At 38.4% G+C, this 14,328-nt stretch overlaps 1 protein-coding gene across 1 annotated transcript; it reads left to right on the top strand.

Annotated features, from left to right (window-relative positions):
• Nucleotides 1-1,599: 1,599 nt before the first annotated feature.
• Nucleotides 1,600-11,578, top strand: LOC101863201 (RIIa domain-containing protein 1). The gene is made up of 4 exons (XM_005103328.3): nucleotides 1,600-1,818; nucleotides 6,297-6,373; nucleotides 9,030-9,076; nucleotides 10,174-11,578. The coding sequence occupies exons 1-4, from the start codon at nucleotides 1,702-1,704 to the stop codon at nucleotides 10,272-10,274; spliced, it is 342 nt and encodes a 113-aa protein (XP_005103385.1). The 5' UTR covers nucleotides 1,600-1,701; the 3' UTR covers nucleotides 10,275-11,578.
• The last annotated feature ends 2,750 nt before the right edge of the window (nucleotides 11,579-14,328 follow it).

Genomic DNA, 14,328 nt, shown 5'->3' with positions numbered 1-14,328 from the left:
GCGTGTCTGGACACTGCCAAGAACAAGTGGCGTACTATGTTGTACTTTGTAATGTTTTATGCTCCCATCGTTCACCGACACAATTTAGATCGGCTTCCAATTTGATCATGTAGGAGGCGGCCTCCGATCCTGCCTGCCAGGGCCAACACAACAACCTCCTAGAAGGCGATGGGGATACTCGATTAAAATCCTCTCCTCACGGGGATTGAACCCAGGTCTTCTGCGTGCGATGGCGAATTCAAACACCTTATTTATTATGCTACCGCCGGCGCCGGTCGGCACTTGGTGGCTCAATCGAATACAGTCAAGAATACAACATAATAATCTCTCCCCCCCCTCTCTCCCCCCTTTTTCCCCCCCCCCCCTTCTCTCTCTCCCCCCCCCCTCTCTCTCTCTCTCTCATCTCTCTCTCTCTCTCTCTCTCTCTCTCTCTCTCTCTCCCCCCCCCTCTCTCTCTCTCTCATCTCTCTCTCTCTCTCTAACCAATCTGACGGCGTGACTACTGCGATTGTTTCCCATGATTCCGATTCCCTGCCTGGCCAGCTGACAGAGATAATAATGATGACATAACTCAAGGAGACAGGTAGACCATGACGGATAAAATTGTTAGATCGGGAGAACAGATTTTGATCAGTTGCCGGCCCTTTATATAAATCAGTCTGCTCAAAGTGTATAAGTGGTGGATAAAAGTAAAGTAAAAGTAAGCTCAAAGCTGCAGAAAAGTTTCTGTTTCTGTGGTCTGATGTCAAGCACGACGATAGCACTCAACTGTCAACTGAGAGCAATACAGCAAAGTCCCTTACGGTCTCTAAACCCCTATCACTATCATTAGTGAGGTGACAGGAAAAGTAATGCCATTTGTTGGAGCAAAGAAATCTCATCTCAGAAATAGCCAAGACCTTAAACTGTAACCTCCTTGGAAACAGCTCGAAGTCAGAACTTTACATTATGTCAGGGGCTAACAGAGATGGATTAGACTGATAGTATTCATTGTGAGTTTTCATGTGAAAAGTTTTACACACAAACATTTAGCCCACCTCAACGTTTAATTCTGTTTAGGTATATCGATCTAATACCTGAGTAGATCGTGAGGCACTGAATTGACAAAAGTAACCGTACTCTTCACAATCTAATAATTTAGATCACTTTATATCACTATTACTATTGATATTATTACTATTTTTTAACTATTATTATGGCTATTATTATTATTATTATTATTATTATTATTATTATTATTATTATTATTATTATTAATATTATTATTATTACTATTACTATTATTATTATTATTATTATTATTATTATTATTATTATTATTATTATTATTATTATTATTATTATCATTGTTATTATTATCATCATTATTGTTGTTGCTGTTTTTGTTATGGGCAAGATTCTTTCTGCAGCCTCTCTGCTGCCTACTAGTTCTACTCCATGACTTCTTCTCACTGTTGTCTTTTAGCCATACATGATACCTAGCATTCTCGGATAAAGGCGAAGATTCCCGGAGATCCCGTGTGCATAATATAACGCGATAGCCATAAAAAACGAATTATGTGAAAGTATTTTTAGCACTCATAATAACGAAATTGACTTCCGATATTCGTCAAGGGACATAAGCATGTCTTTAGTTTTGTCGTCAAGGAAATACAATTATTGAAGGCTGTCAATACCACCGCACAGAAAGAGGCTGCCAAGATGTCAGACCAACCGAAGCACGGAGCTCCCCATGGGATGGAAAAGTACGACCTAGGTGGAGGAGATGATTTGGGTGCCCTTAGTCTCGCTCAACAAGCCGATCTGAATCAATTCAAGGTGAGTGAGAACCCCATCCCCCCTCCGACGCGGTCTTCAGCCTCGCCTTCACTCTCTAGTCTTCACTTCATTTCAAATTCATGTCCCACCCAAAAGTAAAGCCAAGGAGTGAGTCTTGAAGTTAAAATTAAAATTAAATTGTCTAGAGATAAATCTAGAACCACCAGCTTTACCAATATAATCGCACCAGCTGGTCTCAGATCTTCTGTTTGACTTATGGAGTGGTCATGATTTTAATTTAATGAAGAATACACGTCTTTCTTGGCCCAGAAAATAAACAATGAAAGTGGCTATTCTCACCCGCCCGGAAGTTCTCGCAAGATCAACTCCTCCCCTCTTCTCTCTCTCTATGTCTCTTTCTGAATACTGTCTATCGGTGTCGACGATCAAATTGACCAAAACAAAGTTAAAAAATGATGTTAAAACACAAAAGTAAATTAATTTGGTTGTCTACAAAGATGCTTCGGCTATTTAACTTTTCGAATCGAGCCGAACTGCGCGGGTCGCCATTTTGTTTTGCCCGGAAATTCTCGCGCTACTCCTCTCTCTCTTTCTCTCTCTCTCTCCACTGCCCACAGACAAAATTGTAGTAGGCTACAGTTGTAATGGAACGTTTGTTCACGGCACAGAATTCTACAATTTTTCTGTTATCACAGTGTAGAATTCTGTGGTTTAGGGTGAACGCAAAATTTGGTGAACTCGCACTGGGTGAGAATAGCCACAAGGCTCGCCTGCACTATTCTTACTCCGGGTGAGAATAGAGGTGGCCGAAAATAATAGTAATGAATCTTGATGTCTATCTAGATCTATATCTCCCCACTTCCAGCCATCTGTCTTGAATCTGGAAAGTAATTTTGAGACCCCTTAGCTGTGGTTTTCTCAAATTTCCGTAGATGAAGGTGAAAGTATTTTGTCTGACAAAAGAAAAGATAGATCTAGATCTAGATCTAGTAGGCAGGCACTTTCCTTTCCATATTACTCTATTTTTTAATATTATAACTCGCTGACTAGATTCTATCTGTGGGCCCTTTCACCAGTCACAAGTGTTGAAGACTTGCGTTTTTGGGAGTATTTCAATAAACCAAAAGAACTCTCAGAATTTCCTCACTATTGTAATTACTTTTTGACATGTAATAAAGTTACATTTTAAAAGCTTTTTAATCATAATTTAGGCTACAAAACTAAAGTTGTCTAAGTCTAATACTTTAATTTGTTGGCCCTCTTATTTTTAAAAAATTTGCAGGAATTTGAATTTCCGAAAAATTTCCAGAGACGTGACAGGGAGAAGGAAATCCACTACAACAAAAAAAATAAAAGTTCAAAGTGTTCTGTTTTTATTTGTATGCATGTATGAGTGTTTGGTGAAAATAGAAAAGCTGGGCTGTGCGTTGATTCAGACCCATGCACTGAATTACGTGAGACAGATGTAGGGCACGACATTGTAATTTCGTTGCGCGAACCATAACACCAGTACTAGTTGCTAGATCTAGCCCTAAAGCTACGACTCGGGCCGTATTTGGGTACATCCAGGGTCCTAACTATCAGACTCATCATATTCTGAGACACTAGAACAAGTAAAACGAACAGAAGTATCGAAAGCAGCGAAATTATGTGATGCTTATTCATGCGATGTCTTCGACCTTAACTTTGACGCGACTGTCAAATTACTATCAGCTGTGTATATATAAAAACATAGCGCGAGTTCCTGTCAGTTCAACCCTAGTTGGGATGACTGTCCTTCACTTTGAATGACCTAAAAACTATCGGCCCCAGAGATACGAAACTTACTCTAAGTAGCTCAGGATTGGCCAAACAAGGGCATGAGAAGATTCACGCGATCGTGCGTGATTTGTATAGCCCCCCAAAAAATTCCAAAGTTGATCTTGCAGGGCTTGTGAGAATCGTCACGAGCATGGCAGCTGGGGTCACGCAACTGTTGCGTGAACAGTCTGAAGTTTAAAAAAATAATTTTGTTCTTAACTGTCTGTTATTAACAGGTAGGCTAGATCGGGGAGGAATTCGTAACGAGTGACCACTATGAAATAAAGTGTATAGAGGGTTTAAGGTTATGGTTAAGGCTAGAGTTAAGGCGTTTAGGGTTTGGGGTAGGAGTAAGGGCAGGGGTAGGGTAAGGGCCAGGGTTAGGGTTAGGCTTCTTCTTTATTGTGTTTGTTGGGGGTGGTCGCTCATTACAGAAGTCCTTCCCTGGAGGGAGAACTAGATTGTATAATTTTGTTATAAACATGCAGTGCTTGAGAAGGTGTGGACTTTTTATATATATATATAGAGAAAAGTGGACTTGGGAGGCTTTGTGCACAAACTCCTCTCTTATTACCTAACCCACACCTTTGAAACTTTGCAGGCGTCCATAGCATCCACATGGCTAGGACTTAACTTTAAAAATTCCACGCAAACTGCTTTCCCAGATTTTTCCAAAATGCTTTGTTTCGTCCGCACAGAATCTTGGGAAAGTCCGTCTTCTAAGCCGCCATTATAAACAAGTGAGGTTTCCGTTCAATATCGGCACACACTGGTTCCATACCTTTGAAATTCTGGAGTGTACAACCACGAAAGTGGAATAGAGAATAAATTTGTACATCTGTTATATTAATTTCGCTACTTGGAAACACTTGTGTCGCTTTTCTCTCGAGATTTATTGCTCCATTCCAGAAGAGTGTAAATGTAGTAGGCCAATGACTTTTAGTTGATGTTAATGTACCGATCATTCCTTTCATCCAAAGGGGGCTCAGCTAGTTTTTTTTGTTATAGTGTCCTTGATGTTTGCTTTCGGTATTTCTCTGCCTTAAATTTTTTTTGGGAGGGAGGGGGGGGGGGGACCAATTGGATTCCAGTTTTAAGTTGTCAAGTATTCAATATGTGTCGCGATGCAGTGGAATCAGGCGCTCGTTAATTTTTTGGCATATGGAGTTATTGGTATCATCTTAAAGCCTGTTCATTTATCTTGATTTTAATAAAAGAATTTCCCATCCATCTTGAAAAGAAGTAAAAATATTTCAGATTGAAGGAAGCCTTGTTTTAGAGGTAAAACTAGTGAGAAAATGGCTGCCAAAATTTGGTGACTTTCAAAGCTTGAGAGTCCTTGAAGGCCGCAAATTTGCATTTTATGTGCCTTTAATCTACGTTTTATAAAATCCACACTAAAATTTATTTTTAAATAAACATTCAAGGTGTGAAGCCAAAAAACAAAAATTCAATAAATATTGCCAAACCAGCCGAAAAATGCCAGTTTCTTCAATTTCATGATTTTGACGAGCACCTGATTTCACAACGCTGCCTCACATATTTACAATAAACAATTTCCAGCTCAGATAAACTGCACTAGAAATTTGAATTCACCGGAATTGCTTGAACGATATGCCATTCCCCGACTGAACTGCTATAGAGGCCTGTTTTCTTTGTATTGGCCACATTTTGTTTTCTTGAACTCTCACATGGATATATATGTCGAGCAGGTTTTCTCAAATAGTGCGATCAAAATTTTTCCTCAGAGTTGTCTCAAATTCAAAAGATGCATCATGACATGTTGCCTACATAGTGCTAAAACTTCACTTAGTCATGTGAGGGTTGATGCTGGATGGTAGTGTGTAATGGAAGAAAGACACTGTGGAGATGCACTGAGCTGTATTGTTTGTGAATTATGCTTATGGGTTTGTGTGAATATGTGTGTGTGTGTATGTATGTGTGTGTGTGTGTGTGTACGGTTGTTAAAACATGAAGATGTGGATTGGAGAGTGATTACCCGAGAGGAGTGGTTGGTGTGCTGATTACATCGTCATGATCGTGATCGGATGTAAGAGCAGTAAAAAAAAGAATATTTGACTTTTATAATTTTTTAGTAGTTTTAAAGCTCATCAGTATCACTCTCTTTCAAACCTTTTTCTCTTGATTAAAAGTTAAACACCAAAGAGGGTGCACCCACTATCCATCCTTTTATCTGGTTATCAAACCAGGTACAACCAGGTACTTTTTATGTTGACAGTGATTTGTTTTCCAACTTTTTTTATCACATTTACTACCCTGACTTTCCTTGTATGTCTTATTTTTTGCAAATTGCGGTTTACTCAAATTAGTCCACAATGTATTTGAGATATATCCGTGCTCGACTGTAGTATGGATTATGGATATAATTTTTCAACACCGTGAGACATTATTTTGAAGCCACTGTCTGCAAATGTAAAATCTAGTGAATTGTGTTTCAGGTAGAAGATTTGTTCACTTTTTTCTTTGCTGAAATCTAATTTGATGGAAGGATTCAAAGTGGAAAGTATGTTATGCAATGAATTTGACTGCGGTTTTTGGATGTTTCAATGAACGAGGATTTTGTTTCTGTGTCAATTCTATAGCCATTTAATAAATATAAGAAAAGTTTAACTAATGAGCATACACTTCTTGTTGGTTGATTTGGCTGAAGGCCAATAACAGTTTATTATCTTTTATACTATATTTATACTTTTCAGATAAGCACTCGGATGGGTAATGAACGGTACCTGAGAGATCATCCTGAGGTAGAGAGCCTTATTGCAGGTTTTCTTGGGTAAGTTCTTTCATGCTTGTGATTTCTACTTGTGGGTAGTGTTTTCACTTGCAAACAAATTTTATTATTTTTATTCTTAAGGATGGAAGTTGGTGGAAAGTTTTAAGTGAAGGCTGGTAAATGTAATAATTTGTGTACAAAAGAAAACGTCTTGAAAGCAGTCTGAAGCAGAGAATTTAAAATAAACTCTACATCTCTTTTTACAGCCTTTTTAACTAACTGTGAACATCTTTCTCATGTGACATGACATGTGATGAACTTGAGATGTTTTGTCTTTGGAGATATAACAATATTATAAGATTACAGAGGAAAGGAACAGTTTACAATAGTCGAACCCTGTAAATTACAGTCTACTTTGGGGCAGGCATGAAGTTGATGATATAACGGGGCTGGCGGTATAATGGAGTATTCAGCCTTAATTGGCTAACAAATTTCACCCCAGACTTTATCAAGGGAAACAAAGTTGGACAAATGGGTCAAAGTTTTACATGAATGATGTCCCCTGTGCCACATTTTGCAGATTTTGGTTTTTGACATTGTTTTGTTTTGTTTTTTCACCTTTGCTGAGATCAGCCATTTTTCTGTGATGGCGTAACCTTTATGCTTCTTATGCTCTGCCAATGGTGCACCCTCTATTATAACTTCACGGCAACCTAACTTTGCCAAACATGGGCAAGCTGCCGTTTAATGTGTAATCTCTGTTGATGAGGAAGCGTGCTTATACACATGGTGACAGTACTAGATATATAGTGCCTTCACATGACCGCAGACTGCTTACATGCAAGTGAAATGTGCAGACTAGAACTTTTGCTGAACTCTTATGTGATATATGCAATAAATACCTCCTCGACCTATAGGCCTACTATTGCCCTTGGCTTTTAAAAATTTCATTGGCCTACACTCATACCATGCCCACTTTCTCCTTTCCTCTCTCTCTCTCTCTTTCTCTCTCTCTCTCTTGTTCTCTCTGTGGTTTTCTCTCTCTCTCAATCTATCTATTTCTCTCTCTCTGTATCTCTCTCTCAATCTATCTCTGTCTGTCTGTCTGTCTGTCTGTCTGTCTGTCTGTCTGTCTGTCTCTCTCTCTCTCTCTCTCTCTCTCTCTCTCTCTCTCTCTCTTTCCCTGTCTTGTTCTCTCTTGCTCTCTCTATCTCGGCTACTTTGGTAAATGAAATCCATGGTCCTTTTAATTAAAACTACCATCGTTGATGCCAATTTTCTTTCACTATGTAAAAATCGTTTACACAATGCGCATGTTTTGAATACATAGTACAGTATAACACGGGTAGGTTATATCTTTGTAAGATATCCCTTGAACTATGGATCCCTCGAACTACCAAGGCCGGTCCTGACAAATTCGAGCTATCCATGTTACACTGTACAAGCATATAAGAAAACATTTGAGACCTCAAAATCTGTTCACAATGTGTGTTTTTTGCTATGTGCATGCTAGACTGTAGGTCTGACTGCCCAACACCAAGAGAAATTGTTCTGTAGTTACTAGATGCTCTGCTGAATCATAGGCTACTTGTCAAATGCATACTGCCTGAAATCTAAAAGGCAAGGGTGGGGATGGAGCCGATTGGCGACAAGAACTTGCTGGCAGGAGTGTGTAGGAGAAAGGGTGATTATCGCTGCACAGTTTCTGAGTTGATGCCGTGCATAGTGTGCACATCTGGCGGCTTGTAAACAAATCATATGTCCTTCATGTGTCACGACGCAGTGGAATCAGGTGCTCGTCAATTTTTGGGTATATGGAGTTATTGGTATCATCTTAAAGATTATTCATTTGTCTTGCTTTCTTCAGTGAAAATAATATCCATTTATCTTAAATAGAAATTGAGTTATTTGCGATAGAAGAAGGTGGGGTCACCTGGTTTCAGAAGTAAAATGAGCGAGAAAATAGCTGCCAAAGTTTGGTGACTTCCGTAGCTTAAGAGTCCTTGGAAATTTACGATTTTTGTGCTTTAATCAACGTTTTTCCATAAATTCCACACATAAAAGCGTTCTTGAAAAAAAAAACGAAATTCGAAAAAAATGCCCAAACTGGTAAAAAAAATGCAGATTTCTCAGATTTTATTATTTTGACGAGCGATTTTACCCCGTGGCCTCACTCATATGATTGCATAAGGAAGATCATGAAAATCCACAGGCTGGACACCATCAGAAATGTAGTATTATGGAGGAGAACCAAATAACTAATTGACAGGCAGATCAAGAAAAGAAGGTGGCAATGGATTGGGGACACGCTTAGGAAGCTAGTCGATAATGTGACTAGACAAGGCCTAAGATGAAATCCCCAGGGGAGGAAGAAGAGAGGAAGGTGGAGATCCACCTGAAAATGAGATCTGGATGCAGATGCCAGGCATAGAAATATGGGGCTGCGCTGACTGGAGGTAAAGAAGATCGCCCAGATCAGAGACAGGTGGAGAGCACTTCTTGTTGGCCTATACCCAAAACCATAGTGAAAGAGGCAGATTCTGATGAACCATCCAGTGTTGAATCACTGTACAGATCAAGCATTATCTTGACCTCTGTCTCTCTTGAATTAAAAATATCTAACATTTGTAAGATGAAAATTATATCTCATATATCCATTTGCTTCCTGTTCTTAGATCTTTTAAGATATATGGATTTTATCTATGGGTTTTTTCAGTGATGTCCTCACACAAAGGCCGGAAAGTGTCAGAGAATTTGCTGCAGGTGCGTCTTATTTCCTTATAATTTTTATATTTTGTTTGTTTACACCGCTTCCTTTAATTCCTTTTTAAAAAAGAAACCAAAACCTGTCACTGAAAATGAAAATGTGGGAGTTTCGCCAGCTGTAAAGTTTTCTTTTTTTATTTCAAGTAGGATACATCAAATTGAGAATGTAGATGGAAGGGAACACTGCTTTGCACTTATTTCAGTTGTTGCTAGTATGCATTATTGACGCCTTGTAAGATTCCGTAGTACCATCACTCATTTCCCTCTCAAACACAGCTGGTGAGAGACAGAGAGAAAGAGTAACCAGATGTCATCACTGACATGACTGTGGAACCCTATTTCTGTCCATGGAGTAAATCCAACAGAAAAACATGCCTGCACCTTGTAACAGTAAAACTGGGCTCCAATCTTTGTTTGTTAGTTAAAATACACTTCTTTCAAACGTCAGTGAGAGACATTGTTTCTCTCCAGCCAATCCACTAACCTGCGGCACCCCTTTCCCCTTAGGTTTTAGTGCTTAGAGTTTTACTGAAGGTACATTACAAAAATAGGTCATCTAAGCACTGAAGATTAGAGGTGTAACTTAGTGTAAATAGAAAATAGCAAACAAAGAAAAGAAGGAGGATGAAAGGATGATAGATATTTGATAGTACAGAAGGAACAAACCACATCAGAGCACACGCCAACCACCCTCAAATTGAATGTCATGTAGCCTGTAAAAATTGAGTTCTCTATAAATCGGGCTGGATTCTTCAGATTTGTTAAACTTTTAGTCACAAGACAATTCCATGTATTTAGTGACAGAAAAGTATGTTCTTTCTGTACTTTAATCCTTATTGGTATTGTTGTGTCAAGTTTTTCATCTTAGCAGTCTTATTCTTCACTATGTTCATCATGGTGCCAAAGTTTTTACCAGCAACATTTAATTTCTTTTCACTGGTTGTACAATTTGGTAAATATAATCTTCTGTTACTTATTCTACTTCCAGTGTAACATTGTCCACAGATTATTAAATGCACTTGGAAAATTCAAGTTCTAGTGAAAAACGTTTACATTGCAACATAATTTTATTGGAATATAATTTTCTCTTTCAGGGTATTTCACAAACCCAAGTCTACCTGAGAAGGTGGAGAAACAGCTGGCTGAACGTCAGGAAAAACTGAAACAGAATCGGGTCATTCAGAGCTTGCACTAGTCATCTTACTATTCTTACTGTTGTTTTGCATGATCTCTGCAGCGACTTCAGAAATTTCAAGATTTATAAGGTATCATATACGGTGGCGGTTGCAATGTTATCATTAAAAGAAATTGGTTTAAACTGATCGAAGCAATTTATATGTACAAATTTATGTGTTGATAAAAGGTTGTGATATAATGAATTGATGCTTCTTTTTTGAAGTCTTTAATGTTTAAGAATACACTATACTCAAATTTCTCATACTAGCGCTAGCAGCAGAGCAGAAAGAAACAAAAACTCAGTTTCGTTACAGATACAGTATTTCCTTTATTTGTTTTATTTGCCGCTTATACTTTGCAACTCAGTTATTTCATTATTTATGGAGCTGTAGAGCTGAGCATAGTCACAGAAGAACCAAAGCAGTACTTGAGATATTTTGCTCTTCCAGCAATGTGATACTTGCTTTTTTATGTCTACGAAATGATGTAGAATTTTATAGAGATACATTTTATTTATTTATGTTGCACAAAAGAGGAGTATGAAATGTAACTTTGTAATGTTGAATGGGTAGGGAATGTCATGAAATTGAATGTGTGGTGTTCAAAATGATATAAAATATTAGTGAAGTGTGGGAGTGATTGTGTGCCAAGGCGATAAACCATACCAGAGTTTGCTTTTGCTGTTAGTGTATGAAGGGAAGAAGTATCTGATCAGTAGTTGCGAAAGTGTGATGGATGTTATTTTGCTAGCTTTGCTCATAGAGCGGAGTTACGACCCAACAAAGCCCATTCTCTGTGATAGTAATCTGTAGTCTACCTGTCTGTCCTTTGAAAGTAGTGCCAAATTTATTATCTGCAGTGAGTTCTTTGTGTTCAGGCTCCAGAAAAGTGGGGCTCTCAGTATTTAATTTAGTTTAATTAAGCAATTTTTTTTCTTTTCAAAATCTTGGACTTCAATACAGAGAAGATAAATATCCACTATCTGTTTTTAGTGTGTATTTAGGTACCCCTATATCAAATTTTTGTTACATGACCTAAGCAACAATGTGGTTTTGTACAATGGATAGTTTTGACCGTACGCTTTTGTCATATTGTACAATGAAGTGCATGCATCTGTTGTTTTCAGGAGTTGGGATTTTATCAAAATCAAAGAACTATTTTATTCTTTAGGGTAGCATAAATAACTGCATGAATATATTCTTTTGTTTTGAGTTGATTTTGGAAATGTGGTTCCAGTTTCAGGCTGTTTAACTGGAAACTTTCACTTTCACTTTCACTTTCAGTATTCTTGGTTGGGAATAAACTGCATATTATTAAAGCTCATATTCTGTTCCTTGTTATATATTCAGTTTACAAAACACTTTTAAAATAAAAGTAAACATTAGAATTCTTATCAGCTGCAATACTAACGATTAATTTCTATTTGTGGTAAGGCAGAATATTATATAGGCTTTGCTTATTGTGGGGGGGAAACACCCCTAATACAGCGGACCCCGGTTATAACAGGATTGCCGGGATGAATGTGATATCCCTGTTTTAGCAGGATCAAGTTTACACACACTGTAACTAGATCTGTAAACCAATAGGATCGTTTTGTTTTCACACAAACTACTACTACCGATTTACCAGTTATCGCCCCTTTTTTTTCCAGTGATACTTTTTTTCTCTTCATCTTTATGTTCCTTTTTCTTGTATCATAGTCTCATGGAGCTTGATTGTACAATGTATAGGTACGGTAATAAAAATATAATTGCATAAAACATGTATTCATGCGTAATATCCAAAAAAGCAGCAAAGCCTAGTTGTAATCTCCTCAGCGAAGGTGAAAAGATCGAACTAGTCCAACAGTTTAAATATATCTAATCTAGGATATATGATAACATCTGATGCCAAATGTTCCACAGAAATTAGACGGAGAATTACAATGGCTAAGGCTAGTTTTAATAAAATGAGCCCAATCCTGAAAAATAGAAACATCTCAATGAACACCAAAATGAAAGCTCTGAAATGCTATGTTTGGTCAACCCTTCTACATGGCTGTGAATGCTGGACAATCACTAAAGACAGTGAAAATGAAATAGAAGCAACAGAAATGTGGTTTCTTAGGAGACTGCTGAGAGTATCGTGGAAGGAAAAGAAATCAAATGAGGTAGTGCTTGATGAAGCCCACGTGGGACGCTCAATGTTAAAAACAATCAGGAAACGACAAATGCAGTTTTTGGGACACGAAATAGACAAAAGGGTCTTGAACATCTAGCTCTCACTGGCAAAATTGAGGGCAAGCGAGACAGGGGAAGGCCCTGAATAACATACTTAGGGAACCTAAACAAATGGGTAACAGGGAAAGATCAGGGATACGTAGCTTTTTTGAGAGCATCCGAGGAAAGGAATGAATGGAGAACCATGATCTCCGATGTCTGTCGCAGATCTGGCACTGGATGAATGATGATGATGATGATTCATGCTCTAGTCTACAGCATGATTTTGTGCCTCACTACTAGATCTACTGTACTGTAAGTGAATAGTTACCGGTTAGGAACAGAAACACAGCCATGACAACTTGGATCTGCGGTAGATGTAGTGCTCACCCAGTGCTCACTTTTCATTTAATCATTTATTCCATTACATTACAACTTTTGCCACCCCACGAAGAGACGATGTGATGTGATGGTGAGCTAGACCAAGGTCATGCTAAGTCTGTATCAACATTAGAGTGCATTCAGCTTCTCCCTCTCCTGCACACATGATCACAAACAACTTGGGCCTACTATGGGTCAAGCACCTGCACCTCGCTATGTTGATAGATGTTGTGTGCTTCATTTGTTGTTTTTTTCTGCTGTCTTCTCCGTTTAAGATTTTCTCTATGGTTGGACCACATGGAGCATGTCTGTCCAAATGTCTCCTAAAAAAGAACTTTTTTGCATAATACATTAAAATTAATGAAGATCGAACTCATAGAATCATTATAAGCCTGCTACGACTGGGAATCCCTTTAAAACCCCGACTATTATAAGTGGGGCCCACTGTAACTGGTTGAGAAAAAGAATAGGGCTTTGACTTTTTGAAAAGTTTGAGAGAAAATGAAGCTTTTCATATTTTTGTGGGGTGTATTTGGCATTCAAACTGCAGAGCTTCGTAAATGGATGCCTACGAAGGATAGTGGGGATCAAGTGGTACGATCGAGTCACTAATGCTCAACTGTGGGAGAGAACAAGCCAAAGGCCAATAAAGGAAGACATACAGGTGAAGAAATGGAAATGGATTGGAACCACCCTGAGGAGACCCCCATCAAGCATCATCAGGCAGGCTTTAACGTGGAACCCACAAGGAAAACGAAAGAAGGGAAGACGAAAGATGACATGGAGACGAGCGGTACTAGCTGAAATTGAAAAAGCGGGGACATCATGGAAACATAGAAAAGGATGCTCAGGACAGGCTTCGCTGGAGTAATGCTGTTGATGGCCTGTGCTCCATTAGGAGTTAAAAAGGGCAAGAGAGAGAGATTTGGCATTCACTTGAAATTGTAAAAATAAGCTTTTCAAGTGCAAAATGGCCATTTTCAGTTTCAGACTTTCAGCAAATTTATAATTTCCAGTGGAATCTACAGTCGAAACTTTCTAAGACAGTCATCCGCTATCAAGGAGAAAATTACTGTCGTAGTCAGGACTGATTTAAATGAAGAAAACAAATCGTTGCCTTCTGAGGTCCCGACTGGAGGCAGTTGAAGGTTTAGGACTTCCGAAAGACAAGACCCATTTTAAAAAAAAATCTTACCAACTAGTCAACTTGTGTAAACAGTGAGAGGGACCTGAAACCTACTTTCACAATGTGCCATCAGCGATTATTCAGGCTAACTATAATAACAGGTGAATGGATTATGATGGCTTGTCCACAGCATCAGGGGCAGATAAATTATTTATAGCAACGATTTGCGCTATGAGAGATTTGTGTGGTCATCTAAGGGTTTTTTTGGTTGTTGGTTGATGAAACTGTCCCAGTGGTTTTATGCACAAAAAAAAATTCTGAAATTATGCAGACTGAGCCCAAAAATGTGAAATTATGCGATTTTGTTA

This window comes from Aplysia californica, unplaced genomic scaffold (assembly GCF_000002075.1).
Source record: "Aplysia californica isolate F4 #8 unplaced genomic scaffold, AplCal3.0 scaffold00368, whole genome shotgun sequence".
Classification (NCBI taxonomy): domain Eukaryota; kingdom Metazoa; phylum Mollusca; class Gastropoda; order Aplysiida; family Aplysiidae; genus Aplysia; species Aplysia californica.
This window is presented reverse-complemented; position numbering and strand designations above follow the sequence as displayed.

Coding starts and splice junctions, on each gene's coding strand:
- LOC101863201 (XM_005103328.3), top strand. CDS start 1,702: ATGTCAGACCAACCGAAGCACGGAGCTCCCCATGGGATGGAAAAGTAC. Junction 1,819..6,296: donor CCGATCTGAATCAATTCAAG/GTGAGTGAGAAC, acceptor TATACTTTTCAG/ATAAGCACTCGGATGGGTAA. Junction 6,374..9,029: donor CTTATTGCAGGTTTTCTTGG/GTAAGTTCTTTC, acceptor GGGTTTTTTCAG/TGATGTCCTCACACAAAGGC.